The 26,622-nt window shown below is 29.1% G+C and overlaps 1 protein-coding gene across 2 annotated transcripts in view; it reads left to right on the forward strand.

The window, feature by feature from the left end:
* Positions 1-26,622, forward strand: part of LOC129980966 (B-cell receptor CD22-like) — a 679,794-nt gene that overhangs the window by 531,905 nt on the left and 121,267 nt on the right. For both annotated transcript variants that reach the window (XM_056091523.1, XM_056091513.1), the window contains exons 9-11: positions 704-855; positions 14,147-14,497; positions 15,810-16,073. In XM_056091523.1, the coding sequence (XP_055947498.1) occupies positions 704-855; positions 14,147-14,497; positions 15,810-16,073 (767 nt within the window). The remainder of the gene's footprint in view (positions 1-703; positions 856-14,146; positions 14,498-15,809; positions 16,074-26,622) is intronic.

The following is a 26,622-nucleotide window of genomic DNA, read 5'->3' on the forward strand; positions in this document are numbered from 1 at the left end:
CTGAACACCTACCTCGTGTCTACACTGTAGAATAATTTTCTTTTGAGATGTTGAAGAATGCCATATTTATGTCCATAGAAACGTCATAACTGTATACATTATGCAACATAGCTGGCAAAGATGGCACATACATAGTTTAATCTAACAGCAATGGGAAAAATTGAAAACTGCGAGACTTGAAAACTTTTGTAGGAACCTATAAGGAGCCAAGTTGCTAGTACTCATAACAGCAGTCCAGCATCTATCGATATGCTTTACATATATAGTTTAACGAGTGAATCTAGATATATTGTTTAACGAGTGAATCTAGATATATTGTTTAACGAGTGAATCTATATATATTGTTTAACGAGTGAATCTATGCTTTACATATATTATTTAACGAGTAACGAACCTTTACTTTACATATATTGCTTATATGTAATGATAAACATATATGTAAAGCAATGGGTATGTATATAACTTTTGCTTTACATATATTGCTGAAGAGTAACAAATCTATGCTTTACAGATATTAGCCTAATTGTTAATGAGTCACATAGGAAGTAAGGGGGAAAATTTAACACCTGCTTTTTCTTCATCCAACTGATATTAAAGATAGTATTTAATATGAAGTGTAACCATTTCTATAGCTCATACTCCTTTTTAATTAATCTGTATTTTTCTTTCAATCACAATGATATGGTATTTTGTATATTTATAGATGGGAACGAGATGGCGAGCTTTTAGCAACAACTTCCAGTGAAAACTATACAACAGATATCCATCGAGTGAACAGTAAAGGAAATTATTCCTGCTCTGCTGTGAATGAAGTTGGTGTGGGACCTAAAGGATTCGAATACATTCCTGTCTATGGTAAGAATCATTTGTGTAACAAATCTACGGAAGTGTTTTCTTAGAAAAAGAGTTTTTTTTTTGATAAGCCGTTTTTCGAATTAAATTTTTAAAATTTATTTTAACTTAATAATAAACTTGGAACATCTTTCTCTAACTTATATTTTCCTTTTTTTCTTTTCCCTTTTTCTCTTTTCTAATAAATGAAAACTTAAAAATCCTTAGAATGATCTATAAAAATTATTTGTCTGTTTATTAATATAAATATTAAATTTATTTTAAAATGTATTCCGAGTTGAACATAATTTTTTTTTGGTTATTCTCAGCATTTTATTATCACAGAATTTTTGGGTTTTAAGTTATTATAGCAATTTTTTTTGTTTTGAATAAAGATATTCGTGGAAATTCTGCAGCAAAGTATTTTAGAGCCTTTTATGTTTTGAATAAATAATTTCTGTCTATATCTTAATAATAAGAATAATAACAAAATCTTCCTTTTTTCAAATTAATGAGAATTATGCACCAATTTGGATGGGAGAACATCATCAGGATACTTTATAACTTCAGCCATGAAAATTATTCGATGAATTGATAAGAAACGTTCAAAAAGATAACGGATGGATTTCTTTTTGTAATATATACAAATGATATTTTTATTTATATGCAAGATGATCAGAAAAGGAACTATGACTTCTAAAATAGGATTGTTATAATATATATTTAAATTATTTGTAAATAAGTCATGAATTTAAAGGATAATATTATGGATTTTTACTTTAATTGCTTATATTCGCAACGTCTTCAAACGATAGCTTCATTCACCATTAGAAGCTGTTAATCTTAAGAATTCTGTTCAAAATTTCAAGATAAAGACTTCCTAAATAGCACAACTAAAACACAAAATTAGCAGCAATATCCTGAAATGTCATTTTCTACTAGAAAGGGTGCACATTTATTGCTGATTATTATGCTCTATTCCCACCATAATAATGTGATTTTGTCAGTACCCCGCATTCATAAAGTAATCACTATGGTGGTAGCAGATATCGAAATCTGGTGAATTTGATAGTCGCACCATATTCTTGCTTAAGATATGAAGGAATTCTATATGTTTGCGAAAGGAAAGATAACGAACTTTTTAGATAACGAAAACTTGTTCAATCTAATGAGGCCCTTCCAATATAGTCTTACACTTTTCAGATCTGACCCATTACAATGCAAATTTCAACGTTTTCGGGATCAAAACTACCGTTCTAATTAATTTTCCCTTTTTTATTTATAATTTTAATTTTTTAATCGTTTCTATTAATTTTATGTAATAATTCTACAACATTTTTCATATACCAACCACTCTTTGTACGAATTTATTCATTTTATTACTTATTTAATCCTATTCATTTTCTATCTCGGTATTTGTGTTTTACAAAATTTATTATTTTATGAAGTTCAGCTTTTTTTTGTTTTGTTTCAAGGTTGTGTCAAGTCTTATTTTTGCATATCCAATCACTGCCTTGAAATTTCGTAGACTTGGGTTGTTACAAATCCAAACTATTAATAGGGTTGTGTATGTAGTGCAAGGAATGTAAAATTTTCTTCTACGAGATTGCAAATCTGATAAATTCAAGTAGATTTCTCATGGTCATGCATAAATTAAGTTTTTGCAATCTTCTCCTCTGTGACACTTTCATTATATTTTGCACACAGACACGTGAAAATACTCTTTTAAACATTTTTCAATTTACTAAAAATTTCTGGAGCGTTAGTTATCACTGTATCTGACCTTTAAAAAGCGAGTTCCTGAGCAAAAAGAAGTGTATTAACAGGTATTCCGGACTTCACTCATTAATATTCTGCAGGAATAATTTTCTGTGCACCCTACATGTTTATTGAGGTGAAATAATGTAAAGCTATCGATGACTACTTTGAAAAACATTTCTAGTCGGAAATTACATTATTTTACTAGCCAGTAATGCTACTTGATTTACTTAATAGAAAATTGCGTTCAAAAAAGTATCTGAATTAAGTTTATTACTAACTCAAATATTTGTTTCTAAATATTTTATGTTCCAACAATTTTTATTTTAACTATTTTTTGCACTTCATAGTAAAGAATGAAATCTTTCTAAAGAATAATAATTGTTAATTATATATAATATAACTTGGCTACGGCATAGTTAAACGAAATACTTAATTGTGGCTTATTTCCAAATCTTTTGAAGAATAAACTTATAAAAGAATAAACTTCAACCTATCAGCTCTTGGCTAATTTACGAAAACAAATTTCTGCAATTTAACTAGTAGTGTAAATATATTTGTCACGGTAGTATTCTTTCCATTTTCGACCTTGTAGATCAATAGATACTTTTGCAAATTTTTGTTTTAGATAAACGGTCTACTTTTCTTACTGATATTATTAGGAAATGGATAAATAATTAGATAAAAAAAAGACAGCCGTTTAAATATTTAATCTATTAACTTCATAATAAAGGAATTAAAAATAATTTATCTCTTTTGCTAGAACGAATGATTTTCAACAATGTTAATAATGAGATTCATTCAATTGATCTTGGAGATAAGAATAATTGGTGATGCATTTAAATTTATCTTTAAATCTTCTTTCTACTTGTGAGAATGATTACGTTGTATAGAAAGAAAAAAGTATTGTTATCATTAAAAATTTTTGTCTCGAGATATAAATTAATTATTTTATGCATCAATTTTATTGGGATTTACTCCTGTTTATTTTTGAATAATGCCTGCTTTTTCATAAAAATAATTGCAAAAAGCAGTACTTGATAGCTCCCCAAAAACCATTTGTTATCTATATAGGAAATGTAATGATCCGTATTAAATATTCGTTGGAAAGTGACAAAGGCAATATGTTTATCTTTCCATTGTTCATGTGCATATGATATATTTAAAAAATGCAATGAATTACTAGAATAAATATATCCATATTGTTTTATCTCTAAAATTGCATAATGTTTGAAATTTTGCATTGAAACATGTGGGGATTATCCAAAAGAAAAAAGAAGTAAATCCCTATTAAAAATAATCAATAAAAGAATTCATTTATATCTCGAGATCAAAATCTTTAATGATAAAAATATTTTTTCTTTCTACACAACATAATTATATTAAAGAATTATATTATATTATATTAACATAATTATATTAAAGAAAATTCATGTGGCTTGAACATAAGATAATTTGAATGTGTAACAGGTTAGATAAATGGAGTTAAGTATGTGATCTAAATATCAGAATGATAAATATTAGTCAAGTTTTGGATCTCATCAGATGACTAAAAATATTTAAAATGCGTCATGCTCGATTAATATAAAATAAATAGGCGAGCAAGTCTAGCGGATAATATTTACTTGATGTATTATTAAAGAAAAATTCTTATGATGTCAAAGCCTATATACTGATGTACACATTTTTGCATGGATAAAAGATTATTCCCATTATTAAATATAGAAAATGGAAATGTCAAAATCTATATAATTCAAACAATCCGCTTGCGTATCTCTTTTGTTTATTAACAAACATTTTTTGATATAAACTTATTATCATACAGGTTGTTTCCTGCATATTATTATTTATTCTCTAGATGAAAACATGTCCCTAAGATGATTACAAAACCGAGTTCAGTCTATAAATATGCCTATTATTTTCCCCACAAAATATTTTGACTCCCTTAATTCCGAAGCCTTTCTTTGCAGCCTGGAGCTTCCATACCTAATATGTATCTCCGTTATCTCGTAAGAGAGCACTAAGATAGATTTTGTGCTCTTACACACAAAGCGCAATTTTTTATTCATGAGAACATTAGAAATATTCATAAAGTATAAGCAGAACATGGCTTAGCTCCAAGTTCACGAACACTAGAAGCGCTATTCGATGGAGGGAGTACGACTTCATCGAACATGTATGAACGTGTATTAAATCCTTTCATTCCCAGCATCCACTGCGAATCTACTTACAATTCGCATGGAGTGGAGTCGTAAACAAAATAAGACTCCGCAGAGTTAGAAAAGCTTTAGAAATAAATTTATACTGATGGATTCCACAACACTAAGAAATCGAAAATCACTTCTGCTTTTGTGCGAAGGATTCGGTGAATTTTGGCTCACTTTGGAAATAATTTATCTTTTGAATTTGACTTCAAAATATTTTAATACTTTCAGTATATTTATAATAAAGTAGGTTTTACCAAGAAATGAATGTTTTTTCCCCCATTTATTTATATATTAATGTATATGCAAGAGTATCTTCGCAGCTTCTTATTGTCTATTTGTACAAAAAAACAGTTTATTTTACTAAAAAAACGAAAAATTAAATATTGAAGTACTAAATAATGATAAATACACGACAGGAGAGTACTCTAGTAAACTTTCTCCTATACTTAGATAATATAACTGTCTCTTTCTTGTTTTTATGGAAGTCTGAATTCCATCAGCCTAATATGGGACTTGGAGTAGGAGGGCGATCGTAAACTCTCGAATATCGTGGCAAAGTCCGTTAAGTGCAAGTTTTTTTCCCAACATGACTTTAAAATATAGTGACTCAGCATGTTATGTTTTGTATTCCGTAGTGGGAGAGTTCCGAGAGTTGTAATTGTGACAAATTGTAACAGCCACTTTAAGTAGAGGTTTTTGAAATTTTGAATCGGAGATTTCACTAAATGTGTCTTTGAGAGTGATCCCTCTATTCACCACCGAGAGAGTCTAATAAAGACTAACTTAATAATAATAATAATAAAACTTTTTTCTAACTGACCCACTTCAAACAGAAATATTAGGGAGATAGAGTGGCGATATAATTAATAGGAAATGAAAACAAGATAAAAAGTAACGGAAAACGAAAGGCTTAAGAAAACAATAGAATAAATAAAAGAAAAAAGAAGCGAATGAGCGGATTTTGAAAAATAATAATTCTTTTGCACCAGTTTTTATGTTTAAAGTTCTGATCTTTTATCCTATAATATGTTTTTAGAAATAATTTATACAGTGGCAAAGAATGTATGAAAAAAATTTATTTTTTAAGTAACAGGAATTTTTCATCATGCATGGTTTATTAGAAATGTAGAATTAAATTTATGAAAATGTACATAAGCATAAACATGTTCGAATCATAACTTTCTTGCTGTAATCAAAGCATATTTTTAGTAAGAAGTTTTATGCATTGCTTTTGAAGAAATAAATCTTTACAGTACTCTTGGGCATTAGAAGAAGAACTGTATTTTATGCTTCCAGAGTCTAGAAGTTATAGTTTTATTTGAATATTGGTCTCCATTACCTATTTTGATATGTATAAAGTGATAAAATAACTTGAGAAGAAGAATTTATATACCGAGAAATATAAGACTCTAAAGATCTGTGCACAAAAAAGCTATAACTTTAATAAAAGCATTAATGGTATATCAGTTATATCCACTAGAGGAAAAATGCTTTTAAGTAATTCTATGGGCCGTCTATAAAAAATATATTTATAAAATCCACGCCCTACAAAGAGGGAAAAGTTTTTAGGTAATTCTATGTGCCGCCTATAAAAGAAAATATAAAATTATGTTGTTTGCAGTTAAACTTAATTTGATGTATATGATATTCATCCTTTTAGGTTAAATTAAATTCCAAACAGAGAAAATAGAAAGCTATTTTGTAATTTTGCTTTTCTGAAAAGAATTTCAAAAAACGTCTCCTCATCCTGTTACGACAACTACTTATGATCTGATATTCTTATATATATATATATATACGTGATATTCTTGGGTATATATATGTTTTAAAAGTCCTTATATTCATGCGAATCAGTCGAACTATCTCTAATTTCTCAAGAGAACGAGCATTTCTTAACCTCCTGTTTCTTTAAAATCAGAAGCGAAAATAAATATCAGCTGCACTTGTAGCCCTGAAACCTGCTTCAAATGAACACAAAACCACCAAGCGTTAGCTTCCCAGACAAAAATTTAATACCTACGCGCAAAGAAGAATTCAATTTCTTCGCAGAATTTCTGATAAGACTATCGTAAAATAGGCTTAAATTCTCTTTTCTTCTGTACGGATAACGAGCTACTTTTTTACGCTCAAGTGGATGATCGTGATTTTCTAAAAGATTAAAAACTTTTCTGCATATTTCTTTTATTTTATCTAAAGCCACGCAAAATGTTTCTATTTAAGTGAACTGATACCTTAATTCAATTGAATGTGTTTTTCAGTTTTAAAATTCTGTCGATGTTTTATCTCGGATACAGATTTTTATTTATTTATTTTTACTGCTATTTTTCTTTTTCTTTTCTTTCTTTTTTTTCTCTACCCTCTTAAACTAAAGCGAGATTTTCATCCCCGTTTTTATGGCCTATGCATCTGGTTTATTAAAGAACACAGATCAAAATCTTTTTCAAGATACCTTCTTGTGGATGAAAAAGCACGATTTATTTTTCTCGCCTGCAGGCTATATTTGGAGCGTAATAAGCACCACGGGAAAAAACACAATTCTAAACAAACAAATAAAAAATTAACCACACAAGTTCCATTGCACAAAATAGCATTCATCGGTATCTTTTTTAGCATTGAAATAAAAAAGTGCAAATTTGGAATTTACAATTCGATTTGAACTGTTTTGTTTTGAGAGAAAATGGCAGTTATATTTAATTATGAGTGCGTTTACAAAGTGCCAGTGAATTTTTTCTTGCTACAAATTTAACAGAAAAGTGCATGCATGCCACTTTGTGTTCCCATGATTCTCTTTATTGTTTATTTGATTTGAGATGAAAAATAGAGAAATATCCTTTAGCGGTAGATTCAATTTTATGTTGATAAAATGCATTATATCTTAGTTGAAAGATCCACAGGCAAGATGCAAAAAACTAGATAACGTTAATTGACGATTTCTTATTCTCGTTGTTGATTCTCTGATGGGAATAATTTACACTTCAAATTCTTGAAACGTAAAGAATTCAATCTATTCCTTATCAGAAAATCATTAATATTTCTGAATAATAATGCATTCCTGTTTGGTTTTGTGCGTAAAATAATAAGCTTAAAATGATATTCATTTATATTTAATATTTTAATATCGTTGGATCTGAATGCAAACGAATTCATATATTAGGTTATAATGGATATTCGTATATTTAATCAGAGGGATACCAACAAATATTTTAGCAAAATGTGCGATAAAATTGAATTATTAAATGTATTTATTTAAGCTAGGAACGAAAATAATAAAATTATTGATTCAATGAAAATGAATCGCATTACATATTTTTAAGATAAACTGATATGAATTTTTCTATCAAAATCACTAAATATTAATGCGTCGTTTCCAATTTACTAACAAAAATGTACCAAAAATACATTAACATTTTTTCATATAACGTTTAAAAATGTAGTTTCATTAATTTGCTTATCTACTGATTCCATTTGCAGTGATATGATTAAAAATATTATCGTTTCATTTTTTATATATTTTGAATTAATTCATAAATAAGAAATGCTTAATAAACTTGTAATGTACATACTTTTTTTTTACCAAAATTGAAGGTCCGTTGCAGTGAGTGTACAGCGGAACAGTTAAACAGACATAAAAACAAATAAAGACGCTTTATTCTACACGAATACACAGAGACAAAAAACAGCTGAAGAATACATAAACACAGCAAATGCAATAAACAGCCAAGCTCAAGCGGGAAATCAGTATTAAATAATTGTAATAGCGCAAAGCGATCAGACAAAACTCACATGGGAGGGACTGCCCTCAACTATTTACGCCTCTCGATCATCTGTGATCGTTTTCTTTTTTCGTGAATACCTGCTTGAAATTTATTTTTTGACTTGGAATATCTTGGTGAGTAATTCTAGTATCATAATTAATTATACAACTGAATATATTGTTAATTAAAGTCAGAACTAGTACAAAAACTGTTGGAAATATTATCTAGCCTGTATCAGCATAAATTTAGGTTAGATACAATTTATGAAATAAATTAATTTCTAGGTAATTAAAAAAAGTTTTAAAAATCCACCACTAAATAATGTTAATGATTGAGTATTGAAATTTAGCTTTTCAATTTACTATCTATAATTCAATTTAAAAATGATCAAGAATTATCTTTTTTTTTTTTTTTTTCTAACTCTGTGTTTATAATGTCGGTAGTATACTTGAAAATTATCACACGTTGATAAAGACTCCCAAGCCCCATGCTTTTGCTTTCTTGTATTACTGTCTTATGCTAACACTGGATTAAAATTTCTATTTACTGGATGAAAATTTCACATGGTATAAAGGATTATCTTTACTCCATACCTACTTTACTTTGACCTTTCAATGTTTATCAGGCTAAAAAGACATTAAGTTTCTTGTTTCTTTCCCACGCATTTTTGTAAATGTCATCTATCATCACCTTAATCATTTCTAAGATTCTTTAAAGTAAACCTACCACCTAAATAATCATTTTAAAGCTATTTCATTTCAGATTCTAAAGCTATTTCATTGAGATAATTTGAGATTCTGTCTCCATATGGTTTTAACACTCAAATTAACTATAAATGTAATATAATTTTGAGATAATAATACACCAACACCTAACGCAAAGGAGAAAATTAATGTAAAATTTCAACTAATTTTTTCAAATGAAGCAGAAACATAGATATTTCAGTCTTTTTAATTTTTTTTTATTTTTTTATCTCAGCCATAAATAAATGTTTTAACTTGTTTGTTAATTGTTAATTTATCAACTGAATAACAAATCAAATTAGCTTTCTCTAATAAATTAAACGAATTCCTTTTTTTTCTAAATTTGATCTTATATATTAAATGAATTCCTTTCTTCTTTAAAAAAATTATCTAAACTCTAAAAATATTTCAATGTTCCATTACTATAAAAAAATGGCCCTCAAAATAGAAAACATCATTTTGGGAATTAATAATTAATTGAGAATAGTAGAATATAACTCTAAATATATAGATTTTAAGTTTATTATTTTTGTATTTTTTTCCAATTATATTCAATGAAAAAAAAAGCCAAAGATTAATAACTTTTTTTTAAACTTAGTTTCAAACAAACGAGTTGAAGCCAAGTCATTAACTATTAATGTATTTCAAATTCTGTTTATTCACGGGTAAAAAAGCCAGTTTAAAGATTTATTTCCGAACTAAATAAATTTTTCAATAAATGCTTTACATTGTGAAACAATACTTTCTTTGTTTAAACCCCTTGGGGGGGGGAAAGTAAACTCAATCTTGAAGAAAACACACGCCTTGTATATCCTGCAGTGAAAAAGGATAAAGGAGGGATTGAGTCTGAGAAAACTTCATTTCACTTTTAAATTACACATTCATTTGTTTTCAAATTAAACGAGATGCTGGATTAGATAGCAAAATATTTGCAATGCCTCTTTTTCCTCCAGTTTCTTCCCTTTTTTTTCTCCCTGGGATAGAGTAAGTTTTAGTTTCCAGGGAACGCTATGGATGTCTTCCGTAAATGAATTTCTGAACAGAGCTTAAAGATGATAAATTACGCCCGGTTAGGAAGAGATGACTTTATTTTGGACATAAAATAGAAATGGGAATATGATTTATTTTGCTTTAATTCCCAGGAAAACATTTTCTTGAGAAAATATTTTGTTTAAGCTATTGGTATATTTCAATTTTTCCCAAAGCCAAGCCTATTTGGTACTTTTTAAACTTGCTATTTGCCTAGGGCTGCCAATTGAGTGTTAAGGATTTTTTTTTATTTTTCTTTTGCTATGAAAAAGCATGATTCACTTTTTCATACAGTATAAAATATTAATAAAAAGTAGAAAACAAATTGAAAATATTTTTTCTAATAGGTGGCAATAATTAGAGATACTTATGATACTTAACTAGATACAGGAAAATTGAAAGTTTTATTCTATGTAATTAATGTGACAGACTGATTGATTTGTTTTCTGGTATAAAGGTTATTACTGATCAAATTGTACCAAACTCGTGTTAAATTAAATTGCAAAAAATACCCGTTGAAAACGATAAGGAAAACTAAAAGATCAAGATGAGAAAAGAAGTTAAACATTATGCATGAACTCAGTATCATGATTAAAAGAAAACACGTTAACATGGTGACGTTCATCAATTGTATCTCTGAAGCTTGGGCAATCTCTCCCGTAATAAGTATTTTATTCTTAGTAAGCGCTATTTAGGGTATTCACATATGATTTGCCGAACAGAAAAGATGGTACATCGTAAATAGAATCATATTCAACATGAATTTCATTTGTTAAGCTTCAAATGTCGACTCCGGAGTCCATTTCTTATCATATGTGAAGTAACTGATCCTAAGTTTTAAAACTCATTGCTGTAACAATTCAGTCTTGCAAAGCAGGATTTTCAACGGCACGATGCTAATTGGTTGCGGAAATTCAGTTTTTTTCTATCCGAGTTCGTCGATTATCTCGAAAACGTTTATGATCGAAAGCAATTCACATGTACTCAAAATTCTCCTCTGACGTACAAGGAACGATTAGTGCTTTTTCCTTCGTATATGTAACCAGGTTGTATACGATCCAGATCATGTGTTGGATTTTTGAATTTACATCGAAATGCAGTCTATAGATTTATTATTTGCGTATTGTAGAATGTGAAATGATTCTCACTGAGGTCCAGCTTTTTTAAGAGCATCCCATATCATTCGTTGTGAAAATCTAAGTTTCCTGCTTTCTTTTCTTGCGGATTTTCCATGGATACGCTCAAAAGTAATTCGAATTCGCTCAACATTTTCACCTGACTTTTGAGCATGACTAATGATTTTCTCATCGCATATGCAACCATTTAATTTTTTTTTTGGCAACAGTAAATCTACTGAAGATGAGGCATTGTATTTTTGAAGTTGCAGTGTGTAATGCAGAAATAGATTTACTTTTTGCATATTGCAGGATACAAAACTATTCCTTTTGAGGTATTGCCATTTTCTCGCAAATAAATAGCTGCACCATGTTTACCATGATTATTCAAATAAAAAAGAATCTTTTAAATTTCCTTTATTTAGCAATGTATCATGTTTTATATTATTTATGATGTTTTATTTATCATGTTTTATTTATTGCCTTTATTTTGAAATAAATATTGTTAATCTATCTCTTCACTTTTAATAAACCTGCGTAATAATTCTTGCATATTTTGTATTCGTTTTAATTGGATAGTAAAACATACTGTGATTCTTAGAGAAAGTTAGAACATACAGACTCACTAGCATTTTCTTAAAAGAGAAAATAAGCAAGTTCACTGAACTTATATTACAGAATAAGAAAAAGTTTTGACACATTTTAAATTATTGTTAAATATTTTCGGCATTTTCCAGTCTGGCGAATAGCTTAATTTTCCTCAGAAACTCCCTGAAGCACGGTACGAATATTCTTTGGATATTTCTTAATCTCCTGACTGTAATTAAATAAGATCAAATTGAATATATTATGATAATGAACCTTGAATTCTTTTTTAATTCCAACTTATATTGTTTTCTCAGTTTGTTGTGATACTGTTAAAAATATTAAATAGTATTATATTAAACAATTTTTAAATTTTTTGTCTTTTATAAATGCTCTATGAAATTCAGAAAAAAAACTTCCTCTAAAAAAGTTTTAAGAATTTGAATAAAATGAATAGGAAACATGTATAATAAATTAATGATTCTACTTAAATGTCACTGACGACAGAAGCATTCTATTTTATCTAGCCTTATATTTCTATCTATCTATTCTAAGCATTCTGTCATTCAAATAGACCAAAAATAATAAATGAATTCAAGATAATCTCATGCTAACTAAATAACTAGCAATCGAAATACCAGGTTGCCAACTAACCACAATCAATCTTCACGAAACCTAAATGGTTCTTCATGGAACGAAATTTATAAAACGCAAAATTCTTTGAAGCGAATACCCATTAATCATAGGAAGGCATAGGTTTAAGTGTAGGTTTAATTTAATATGAATTTTATTACCATATTGTGTTCATCCACCATATGATATATCTTTTTTGATGTATCATTTCCTATTAACTCTTCTAATTCAAAATGAAAGTCAATATAAATAAAAATCGGTAATCTGTTAACTTTATAGACATCAATTTACTTTATAGACATTCTAATTTGCCGTAATCTTGAAGATTTTATGTGTCTTTACTTTTTGTTTATGAAATTAAACAGATATTACAGATTTTCAACTTGAGCGAATCTTTTGTTGGCATGATGTAATGCAACTTTATGAAATCACGATGAATTAAATCAGCTGTTTAAAATCTTCAATTTTAATTATTAAAGTTATTTTTTCACTGCAGATATTTCTGAATAAAATTTCTCAGACTGTTATTGATTTGATCCTCTTAATTAATGTGAAATATAAAATGGGAAAGATAAAAGGTACCTAGTTGAAAAAAAAGGTAAAATTATATGATAAATGGAAATTACTTATCTGATATTATAGCGGAAACGACTCCTGTTCTATGAAGTTGCTTATCATTCTACGAATAATCTCAGCATTTATCTGGCTTCTCCACAAATATAAATCTCTCAATTTTATATTGCCTGCCACTTACAAAATCAATAAAAAATTAAATTAAATTAAATTAAATTAAATTAAAACGCATAATAAAGTAAATATTTCAAAGCTGTAGGCCCGCATATTTATGAAACTCAAATTATAATGCATTTATCAATAAATATTGCTGTAATGATTTCAAATAATGCTTATTCATGGTTCACATCTTTACTTTCTCTGGGAAGACACTCATGCTTTCTCGAATAAAGGAAAATGTATATTTTTTAAAGCGACAATTTTTAATGCCATTTTTCATAATTTTCAAATTTTTCTTCAACGAAACATTTTCATTTTATTTTTTAAATGATTTTGATAAAAATGTTTTCCTTTGATTCTTTTTTATAATATACTAAAACACATTAAATCATTTTTATGTAATATGCAGTATCCTGTTTTAAAACGGAGTTGGATATACCAAGTAATGATCCGTTTAAAATGAAATGAAATCAAAACATTTTTTTTTTCAATTTCTTTTAGGGAAATAAGTTAAACAAGATACTCAGATTGCACAGTTTTATTTCTCTTTTTCTTTCACAAAAAGAAATAGAAGTATACAATTCTCAAAATCAAAATAATTTGCTTTACTTCATTATTTTTGGCCTTAATGAATCTTTCTGAACTATTTCTATTCATTTTTAAAATTTTGAAATAAATATCACTTTTGCACAACTGCAGTCAATGGTTGTCTTTTTGAATATTCATGTATTTCATCAACTAATGTTTCATTATTTCAGCTCCTCCTACCTTCATCCAAGATCTGCCCGATATCCGCGGTGCTGCCCGTGATGCCCCATTTATCAGTTTCGAATGCAGAGTAGAGTGTGAGCCGATTTGTGAAATCATGTGGACCAAAGATGGCGAACGAGTCACCAACTCGGAACTGTACATCGTGCGAAACCGGATCATTCCCGAGGACATTCTCCACAATCGCTTCCGATCTGTTACCAGTACTCTGCAGTTCAACATGACAGCTTGGCCTGGACGAAGGTTGGAGAGAGACAGGGACAGGGCTAACTACACTTGTATGTCCACACCAAATATGGTCGGGGATGGAGTATCATCCAGCATGCTTTTTCTGGTCGAATGTAAGAACTTCTATTTTTTTTTATCTTAGATAGCAGATGATTTTCATTAAAATACATGATAAAAATCAAACATTATAACTGCAATCAAAATTTGCGAGTTCGATGAAAGATATCCCCCCTCCCCATTTGTTGATCTCTAACTGGATATAAAGGAATGGACCCTTATCCACCTTCAATCTTTCTTAGTCTCTGCCGTTTATCATTTACACTCTCTTGGTCAAATGGATTCAGTCTTGAAGATTTTTTTTAGTTTATATTAAAATACTCAATCTTCGAAATACTCTGCTCTTTTCTGAGTATAACCATGAATGAAAATTTCTCAATTGTCTGCCAAGGGGAAATATATTCTTTCTGTCGAATGAATTGTACCAATTCTTCCTCCTAATTCGAAGGCTAATTTTAAAATGAGTAGTAAAGATTTGTCATAAAAGTATCTGCGGTATATTCAATGCAATAGAGAATATTTTATATGTCACTTAGAATAGATAATGCAAGATGCAATATTTGCATATGTCTGCACTAAATAAAAACTAGTTGAACTGGAGATATATTTGTTTACATCACTCGGAAAAGTATAATTTCTTCTTTATTACCTCTGATCTCAGGTTATTGTAACTGTCCACTTGATAAGTTTGGGTATATGATATTTACAAACAAATAGAAATTGAAAAGATATCAGAAACTATCACCAATTTAACATTGCCATTCTGAAAAGAACAATTCGCCTCAGGGCATTAAATTGAGATGTCAGTTTGATTGATAAATCAATAAGGAACCATGAAATACTCTTTACGATAAATAGACCCCAGCCATTTTCTTTTAATAAAATCCTCATTTAGATTGATTATGCTACTATATTCTCTGATATTTTTTGAGAATTTCTCAGCAAACGTTTCTCTACATTATGAATTAGGAACATTAAATTACATTAAGAACAAACAAAAAATATCTCAAATAAATAAGAATAGTGAATGTAGTTTTGCATATAGTGGCCTGTATTTGCTGTTAAATAGCTTTTGATTCGAACTTACTCATTTGATGTATTGAGATTTTTTTCAGACCTGAAAAATGTTTCAAGAGAGTTTACAACACAGTTTTTGCAAAATAAATTATTTCCTTCTCTTTTGTTTTATGAAAAAAAAAAAAAACCTTGTTGACATTCATTAGAAATGTAATCAATATAGATTATATTTAATGAGTTTACGATTTTAAATTCCTTTCGCTATAGGTTAATTATGAGTTGCGAATGACAAATGAATTTTTAAAAAAATTATATAATCATACAGGTCCTGAAATACTTTTGTATTTACAGATCCTCCTGAAGCCATGAGCCTTTCGGATAGTGTCATTCAAGTGCATGAAGGCAATGTCCCTCCTGATGTAGAGTGTTCCGCCTCCTCCTGGCCTCCCAGCACGTACATGTGGCTGAGGGGTGAAAACCGTGACATGGTGATGGCAAGAGATGACACCCTCTCCTTCAATGACAGTGTCACCAGAGAACATGGAGGGAAATACGTTTGCGTCGCTGAGAACAGACATGGAAAGGCTCAGATCGAGATGAAACTTGAAGTATTATGTAGGTATTATCGAATGCATTTCACTTATAACAGTGTCTTTTTATTTCTTGTTTACGATATGTGCGACACATAACAAAGAATTTTACAATGACGATATCTTGAATATTTTCAATGAATTATTCATCTTGCAATGTGTTTTGGGGGAAGTTCTGATCAACTAGAATATTTAGATGTGCAGAATTTGCTAACATCTGATCGAATTTTAAATATTTAAATTGCAAAGAGAAACACTATATTAAGTTAAGCATGAAAATAAAGATTCTACAATGCCTCATACCTTATGATGATGATATAGTATTCAAAGCTCAAAACTTCCAGAATCAATTTTCAAAAATTCGTTTTTTTTTTTTTTTTTTTTTTTTTTTGTATAGGATTATTGTGTGAACTAGAATATTCAATTTTTTTATAAAATTATTATTCTACTATTCCTATGCATTTTTTTTCTTTATTGCAAAAGAGGAAGAAATACGTGCATTTGTATAAAAGATTTATGCATTTTGATAATCAATATACCTAAGGTCATGATAAGTCTTTCATAATATGTTTAAAAGCTTTAATGGGGTCTCATGTATAATACAAACAAAAATATTTCAGTCATACATGATATTTTTATATGTTTTTAATATTATACACATTGGGAGCATTACGGCTGTCAGGATTTCTTTTTCTATTTCAAAATTAAATATATTAAGACATTTCAATGAAAACAATTCAACAAATAAGATATTTGCTTTTCCTTTACATACATATCGAAATCAGTTGAATGCGAACTTTCATCGAAAAACTCTTCTGTATAATTATTTGTATCACTAAAACCACTTTCTGATTCATTTAAAAGTGTCTGGAGCACTGTTTCATAATAGGATCAGTAAACTGAATGATATTAAGGCCCATGTTTTAGAGCCATCTGCTAAGCCTTGTTTATCACTGTGACAGTAACAGGGACATGCGGTCCTGGAGACCGCACTCGAAGAAATAACTGAATTATTTTAATAAGCATCTGCTGAAATCGGTTGAAAAAGTGCACGCGTATTGAAGGTCACAAAACAATAAGCTACAGGGTCAATCCATTCAATTGAGCTAAAAATAGAATATGAGTGACAGAAAATCCATCGCTAGCGGTCTCACAGACCGCACGTCCCCAGTTAAGGGTTAAATAACACAGCGCTCCTTCGCCGATGGATGATAGATGGCATCAGGAAATGACGAATAAATATGCAGGCAAATACAGTTCTCTAAACACAGTAACAGTGATGCCACATATTTAAATCTATTATGCTTCATTTGAATGACGCTTTTCCTTATCTTTCTAATGATTTAGAAATGCATATTATGGTATTTGTAAGAGATTAGTTGTTTCTTGATTTCTTCATACAATAAGCTCTAATCATTTACCATATACCTTTTAGGAGCTTTATCATTTATAATTGTGAATTATTACTTTGTGGTATTGTAAATTACGGTAAAGAAAAAAGTTCTAAAATTCTTGGTTATGGTTAAATATAAGAAATATGAAAACATTTCTGTGATTAAAAATTTTTGTTTTCATTTTGATTGAACTCATTAAAATAGATAGAGAATGAATATTGCCAATTTTTTTTCAGAAATAAATTGATTTTTAATTTTTAAAAATTCCTGCATAAATGACATTTCGGATAAATTATTATAATTCAAATTTTGCATGCGGTATTCGAACGGCTCAAAAAATGTTACCAGTAAACAATAGCTAAATGCTGAAACAACACACAACGATGTTACTTTCCAATGAATGAACGCATTTTATTTTAGCCCTTTAAAATATATAAAAGTATCAAATGACTCAGCAAAAAACAAACAAACGAGTTCGATCCTTCTTCTGCGACAGGAAGTAAAAAAAAAAAAAAAAATGATGGAGAATCCTGTACCCAACTGTCTTCAACAACGATAAACAGCTAGAATAACAACCTAAACTGTGAAAGGAACACGTGCGTGACCAGTATAACTTCCCGAAGTAAATAAAAATGTCCATAAAAATAATAAAGAATGCAGGAGTGGGTATCTCGTGGAGAAATATATTCTCCCGGAACGTTTTGCATAGAATTTCAATATCGGGGGCAGGCTGAGTGATACTTTATTATTTTTCAGAAACGGCGGCCAAATCCAAAAGACTCAGGGAAGATGCCTTTTGGTATATTTTTTAACCTTTTCTTTGGGAATTTAAAATGTATTTCTGAGAGTCAATTCTTACAAGGGTACCCCCCGGGATCCCCAGAAATATCTGTTGCTCTCCTCCCTTCCCTTTTAGGAATAGTATTGGATTCTTTCCATTTTCTTGTTTTTTTTACCCCTTTCTTTATTATTCGAAAAGATAAAGAAAAAAGCAACGCCTCCAAATTTGGACATGGAGCTCGTGTGAAACAGGCGTGAGGTTCTTCTCATGGGTTTCGTACTTCAACAATTGGTTTTCGAGTTAGTTGGGTTCGATCCTCTTGTGTGATTTTTATTGGCTACCTGTAAAGTACATCGATAAAGGAAAGTTGTAAAAATTTACAGTGTTTTCGGTTTATGCTGTGGGTTAGGAATTCTAATAAGTTGGGTTGTTTAATCAAGTTTGAATCTAGAACTGAAACTTGATATAACAAGAATTTAGAAATTCACTGTTCGTATTGAAAACAACATTTATACCCAACAAACGTTACAAAAACTGTTTTTTTTTTTTTTTTTTAATTTTGTTTATAATTACCCATGCTTATGTAATGAATCATGTTTTGGTATATGTAATTATGTTTAAAGCTATGAAAGGTTAATACTAGATTCAATTCTTTAAAAAAACAAAGAAAGAGAAAAATGTATCACAGTATAGGACATTTCTGAATAGGTATGAGTCTTTCTAACATTGAAGCATCAAGCACTTAATGGTTCAAACAATACCTTTGTTACATTAAAAAAATGCAAAATATATTTGGATGAGCTGCGTGACATTATATAGTTTATAACAGTTTTGTAGTTGGAAGTGAAATAGAAGATTTTACTACACATCCTTATGTTTCTACGATTATTTCCATTCTCATCCTTTTTTTTAATAAAATATGCAGCATTAGGTTAATTCCATATTTTATATACAGATTTCATGTGCTATATAAATAACTTCAATAAAAAATTAAGCAAATAATACTAATAAAGAAATTTCAAATAATATCAGAAAATTTGGTGATTTCGGTAGATAGAAGACATAAGTTCAATAGCAAATAAGTTTTCTTTGAATTTTATCTTATTATAAAGAAACGACTGTTTTTAACATAGAATTACATGCTATAATTAGAAAACAATTCAAACAGAGGTCTTGCGTCTCCTAGAAATAAATACATGTTAACTATCAATTTTATCGTTATAAAAATGTAAAGCAAATTTTAATATTCGAAATAAACCACAGGATTGTATTTTTGAATTATAATTTGCAATTAAAAATACAGAAATGCATTAATTTACAGTGATTTACAAAATTCGATTATATTCTAACGAGTTGAATACGAAGTATTTGTGTCATTTTTTTTCTTTTTAATTTGCTATTATATTTTAACTGAAATATATTAATTTTATTTTTGTTAAATTGAATGTTATTCCTCTGACTACTGATTTTTTAAAATTACTAATTAGAAACGAAATATGCGAACAAATTTTCAAAACTTTAATAAAAAGGGAACGAATTGTTATCATATGTTACCCGATAGTGGTATGATATTATTCTAATTCTATAATTGCAAAAGATAAGCTCATTAGCCTACGAAAATAGCAAGATGAAACAAAAAATAGAATGAGTTCCAACCTGCTGGCATCTTGGGATAAAAAGTTGGAAAACTAATGCAAATAAAATCGAATTTTTAAATTTAAACTCATAATTTTTTAAAATTAATAAATATCCCTTTCGGAACACTTAAGGATGGATGATTTCCTTTCTAGAAGGAAATGTATAAGTTTCTTTCATTTATCAATTGCAATTGCCACAGAAATAAGGTACCAAGTGAATTCACATAAGTAAAGAAAAGAAAAAGATGTCTTCTTGTTTCTATAATAAACGCTGCAAATATCAAAATCATTTTTTTCTTAGGATTAGCATTCATATTTTATCTTATAAATATTATTATTTTCATTCAAAGCGAATGTTGTAATTCTTTTCAACGAAAAAAATAAATTCATAAGGTAGGTGAGATTTTTTGGCACAGTTCTCGAGGAAAGTGCATTTAAACATAAAACTCAATACTCCACGGCTAGCACTAAAAATCCTTGCAATTTTGAATTCTGTTTGCTACATTTGAAAAAAAAGCATAAAATATTTACTGCGACCAGTCTTTTGATTCTTAGATGGGGACCTGTGACAATCCTTTGGCAAAACTGTTATCAAAATCCCTTCGGATTTCCCGACGTTCCGACAAACAGAACGGAGGAAAGCTGACTTGGGATGTCGAGCTTGCTGAATCTTCCGAACAAAAAAAAGTAATAAAAAAAATAAATAAAAAAGGCAAAAATTGCATCAATACATAGCGAAGGATTCGCAGAAATATTTGACAAATACTCTCGAGAAATTTTCAAATCCCCCTCTTGTTACGGCAGTTACCGAGATGACACTAAAAATCTTCTGTGCTTGCCCCCATATTCTTTTTCCAGTTTCATGCCACTCTTAGGTCAGACGTTTGTCAAAGGCACGTGCCTATTTTCATGAAATATATATCCCCCGACTGTATATATGTAGGAAGAATAAAAAAGGAAAGTTGATTTTGATGTATATGTATTTTAGCGCCTCGAGTCGTTATTTCCCTGAAGTATTTTCCACTTCCGTGAAATAGAATGCATGCAAAGATGGAAGTAAAGATGAGAAAGAAGGGGGGAAATCACGTCGACGCCTTTTGCTGCTAGTTTCACCCTATTTGCATCTTTCCAGCTGTGAAAGGTGGGTGGAAACGTGAGACAGGGAGAGATAATCTCGAATTCAAGACTCTATCTCAAATGGTTAGGATACTGGCAAGGGACTTTTAAATAATTTACACTTGGAATTTTAAAATGAAGATTAAACATCATATAAAAATAAAAAAAAATATAGAGAGAGGGAAAGAAAAAGAAAAAAAAAGGGAAAAAAAATACTCTAAGAATCCTATTTTGATTTAAGTATGATTTAAGACTCAGAAATATTTGGTTCTGAATCAACAACATTGGTTTTCATTTGAATAAAATCAGTAGAAGTGGTCTCCTCGAAACTTTCTTGCATATTCTCCGATAAAGATCCTATTCCTCTTTCTCTGCATAAAATTTGGACCTTGAATTAGATCACGAACAACTTGATTGGCATTGGGGAACAATAGCTGTTGTTGTTGTTTCTTATGGGACTTGCCATGGACAAGCCCGCTGTTACGAAGACAGTGATTTAAGCCGGTGGGGGAGCGTCTCTTGTTTTTTTAGGGTCAAGAGTACGACTTTGCTACTCACGCATCACATTCTCTTGCACAACCCCTTTTTACAGAAGGGCACATTCACACACCTCACAGATAGAACAACGGAAGAACAACCATGCCCAAACAGGGACTCGAACCCAGGACGCCCAGATCACGGGGAAGACGCGCTACTGCTATGCCAGGACGCCGGCTGAACAATAGATAAGAAGCATCGATCTATGGCGAGAATCTAGTATTTTTAATGAATCTGTCATGTTAATATATATTTTGGATGTCCTTTTGTCGGTTGATTGGCACCAAAACATACTAGGCTGTAGTAACATACTTAACATTCTGAAGTTCATTGATTTAAGTCAAGCGTTTATGAGTTATTGCTTTTACATACATGCAAAAGTACAGACCTACAGATGATCAATCGTTTGATGGATTTGGTTCAAAATTTGATTATGTATTTTAGATGCTAAACTTTTACACTAAAATTTATATGCTTAGCTCGTTGCATTTTATAATATTTAATTCACTTATATTCAAATAACCAGATAGACAGACATCTTGTGAATGGGTTCTCTCAAAATTTGATAGAGATAGATAAAATTTCGTTAATCCGTCCAGCTCAAAGCGTTTTGAGTTGGATGGATTAACGACGGACGTTTTGAGACAGACTGGAAAATAGACAAGAGATATTTGCCAAAAATGTATTTCTCTTTCTCAGGAAGGTTTGAAATGCAAATATTTGTCTTTCTTTTTTTGTTTTCGAATACATAATACTTCCTCTATATTTCGTACATGAGAAAGTTAAAATTACAAACATAAAATTAATATAGATTTAATTCACTTTAGTAAACGACAAGAAGAAACTTTTAATTCAAAATGGCAGTGTAAATTGAAGTATTCCTATTCGTAAGGAAATATCAACACTCACATACACATTCACATTGCCTACACATAAAAAAGATTATAAGTTCTATTATTCTTTTCGAAGCAGTTATGCCACTATGAATACATTGCAAAGAGATGCAATAATATTTTGATGATTATTATGATCCGTGCAGGAAGCAACAGGACGAATGTTTTTAAGAACATTTCTTTTAATAATCACATTCACACACTGAACAAACACAAATACAAAGACAAGACATTCACGCACGCGGCTTCACAGTTCAGCATCACATCTCATTCTAATTACAATCAAATGCACTATGGGATGACATATGGGATGGCCTAATCAGGCATCGCCATCTAGTATCCAAAAGAGAAGATAAGAGTAATACAACTGCTACAATATGCATTTTGTTGTAAGCAATAATAAATTACGAATCTTATTCCCATGATATTTTAGAAGACAAAATTAGTTATTTTGCCGAAAGACAACACATGGGTTTAAGAGTTAAAGAAATTATGTAAAATTTTTAAATAGTTTTAGATGGAATTTATAAAAACAATAATTAAAAATGTTGAAACATTTCTTTATAAATAAACTTATGCTTCTGGAGCTTAATCCATTCTTATATTCGTCATTCATTGACAATTTTTGCTATCTGTTGTCCTTTAGGTAGGTGATTCGAAAGCGAATTAAACCTTAGTTAATGAAAAAAATAAGAATATATCTATTTTAAAAGCAAAAATTAACTAAAAATTTTCAGTTAAATGAATTTTCGAAATTATGTCATACATATTTATTTGCATCTTTTTTTATTTTATTTGTGATTCAATCTATGGTTTCTACCTATAACTCTTATTTTAAAAATATGATACATATTGTATTTTTATTTCTAAAAGTTTTTGCGATAAATGACTTTGCATTTCAGCTATCACATAATTACTTAAAAAAAAATATTTCAAAAAGAAAGTTTGTTTAATAGAAAATTTGACAGCTTAATAAAGCGCATAATATACAATAAACTGAAGCTACAGGTCAAACCTTTTAAAATCGAGACGCATTCTTTGGGAAACCTGGATAAGGATTCCCATCTTTTCTTTCTCTTTTTTCGCATTCATGGTCGCTCCTTTCTTCAATCAGCATTCCCTTCCTGAAAGGAAATGTCTAAACTGAAAGACAGGAGCATTAAAGCCAAACAAAAGCCCGTTGTCGTGACCGCGGAAAAGAGAAAGCTATGAAAGAAAAAGGACAGAGCAAGATAGGAAAAAAAAAAGTATTTATCGATTATATTGGTGTCGGTATGTCAAACCTGACAAAACCAAGCTGTCAGACAGCTACAAACATTTCTTTTCTTTTGTCAGTGTAACTAACAACAAATTGTCAGAGAGATTTAGGACGACCAGGATGACAAACAGTGGTCTTTAAATATAAATATGGGTATTAGGGACGAATATTTTATGATTGAAGATGAAATTTAAACCTGCATATTCTTAGTTATTTTTATGAATTTTATATGAAATATACATTGACTTGTTGAAATGTGCACCAAAAACCAATTGTTTAAAAACTAATGTAATTCCAAAGTTGTTTCATTTGAATATATATAACATATATCCTGGTAAAATATTGCATTCCTTTTTACAGAACAGAATTCAAAATACATCCTCTGAAATATTAAGCATATGACATGTTCTTTGTGATATTTTTTATATGTTAATATGTATATTTTTTATTTTATTGGATTTGCTATTTACTATATAAAATGACAAATCTGAGTTTACGCTGGTTAGAAAGAAAAATTGTCTATATATTTTATATGCATTTTTATTTTCATTTTTCGAAAAATAAAAGTAATAATTTTCCATAAACTTTAATATACTTTTTAATATAATGCAAGATAGTAATATATTTACATCATGCCTGCAGATAAAAAACAAATGTTTCCTTATTGATGACCAAAATAAATATTTTCAGACAAAATCATGAAAAATGGTGAAAATAAAGAAATAAATTGTTTTGCATGTTATTAGAAATGGCTTTTGCTTTATTTTTTAATTATTTTGAATCCTTCAAAAACTATTAGAATCTAAATTATACGCTTTGACAATATTCCTGACAAAAGCCTTTTGTGACATATAACAATTCAAAAGAATGCAATATATTTATTCTAAATAGAAATGAAATAATTCAAGTATAAAATATATAGCAATATTAAAATTTAATATGTACTTTTAAGAAATTTATTTGCATATTTATAAGAGAGCTAACCAATTCAAAGAATTTTCTTTTGTATCATACAATACAGGCTTATATAGAATACGGACATTTTTCTTAAATGTATATTCTATACAAATTACATTTTCTTTGCTTATAAAACAATTTATTGAAAGTATTCCTGATTTAATATGAACATAGTAGCAATATATTGTAATATAGTAGCAATATATGTATGTGTATACCGTAAGACACAAAAATTTACATGTTATTTAAAAATTTCCAATTTTTTTCTTCTTTAAACTGGAAATATAAGCCAGATTCTTGATATTATCTTTTAATATTACATATGAAAAAAATATACATATGGTTAATAATAGCCCCGAAAAAAGTAACAAAATAAATTTCTATTATTTATAAAGTTTTATAATTTAATTTCTAACACATATCAAATTGAAAATAAATCTCAGTGTCTTATACGAACTAGTCATATAAATAAATCCTAAAATATCCATTTCAACTAACAACCACTAAAAATATTTTTGAAAAATCTTACATTATTGTAATATAAACTGCACTACGAAAATATACCAATATTCTTTTCAAATGCTATAACATTCAGTCTTTCTTTTCTGAATGCTCCATTCGATTTAAATGTTTTATCATGTTAATGCCTATCTATATACAATATTTTCTGACTGTCTAGTTAGCGTTGAAAGCATTTTGATTTTCCAACAACCATTTGTAATGGAATCCTCGCTGAGGACTAGACTATCTGTTACAGCAACTCAGCAAACACAATTAAAACGAGATATTAATCTGTCCAAACTAGTCTGCGGTGCTATTCGTTAACAAGATGTGGGATATGCGGCATAAACGGGTCGTCTTAATGGATTGGAACGTACGTAAAACATCGATCAGCCAAGACCTGCACCAGACCGTTACATACCGGATATCGTTTAACAACGTCCATGTCGGCGATGGGAAATGGAAGCATTAATAACAAACAAAACTGCTCTCCGGAGAACTTATTTATTAGGGCTTATTGGGAAGAAGTAAGAATTTTAGTCGCCTGCAATAAGTGGAATTATTTTTTATACGTATTTACCAGTAATTTTGGAGTCTGTTTCATTTGCAAGTGCATTTGAGGTTGAGTTATATTCTAATGAGAGGGAATATATTCATTTGTTTTAAAATTAATTTTGCTGAAAATAATCAACAATATAAAAACGATATAAATATTTTTTTCACCATTTAGAAATAACAAAGCAAAAGAAGAAAAAAAAATATACGTTTTATTTTCGGTAAAGAAATGCGTAAAAAAATTTGAATGGATAAGGATTTGATAAGATAAGATAAAACTGAAGTTATTTTTTTTTAAATCTTTTCTATTCTACTATTTGAGTTGAAAATTATAAAATTTGAATTTATTTTTACAGTATAGGAATAAATAATTGACAAATTTTTGCGCAGTCATTTTAAAGGAAATATATTTCATTTTTCTTCATTAAAAAGTACAAAATGTAATTTTAATTTGACTACAGATCTCAAAATGAAATCAAATATTTTTTTAGTTCAATTTACTTCAAATAGTAATATATATTAATGTATTCGCATTGTTACCATTATCAGAAGATATCTATAATAGTTTTGTATTTCTTTTAAGTTACAAAATGGTGAAGGATTATGACGTATTATTAAAGTATATTGAAGTTATTGTTTCATCTATGTTTAGAAAACGCTATAAAGGCTTAGATAAAAAAAATTTTATGCTTAAATTATTATAAATTTCCTATGTGAAAACTGTATCAAATGGTTGATGAAAAATTTCGAAAGTTTTGCAGAAGCTAGCAAAGTAGCATTCTTTCTATATTATTGTAAAATACAAATCAGTGTCAGATCTTCAAAATTCAGAATCTAAACATCATTTAATTTTTCTGATAGATGCAATTGAAGTAAATTGGAATCAAATTTATTCATAAACTAAAAAAATGGGAATAATAGGCAAAAAACTGTTATTTTATTTTT

This window comes from Argiope bruennichi, chromosome 1 (genome assembly GCF_947563725.1).
Source record: "Argiope bruennichi chromosome 1, qqArgBrue1.1, whole genome shotgun sequence".
NCBI classification, from domain to species: Eukaryota; Metazoa; Arthropoda; class Arachnida; order Araneae; family Araneidae; genus Argiope; species Argiope bruennichi.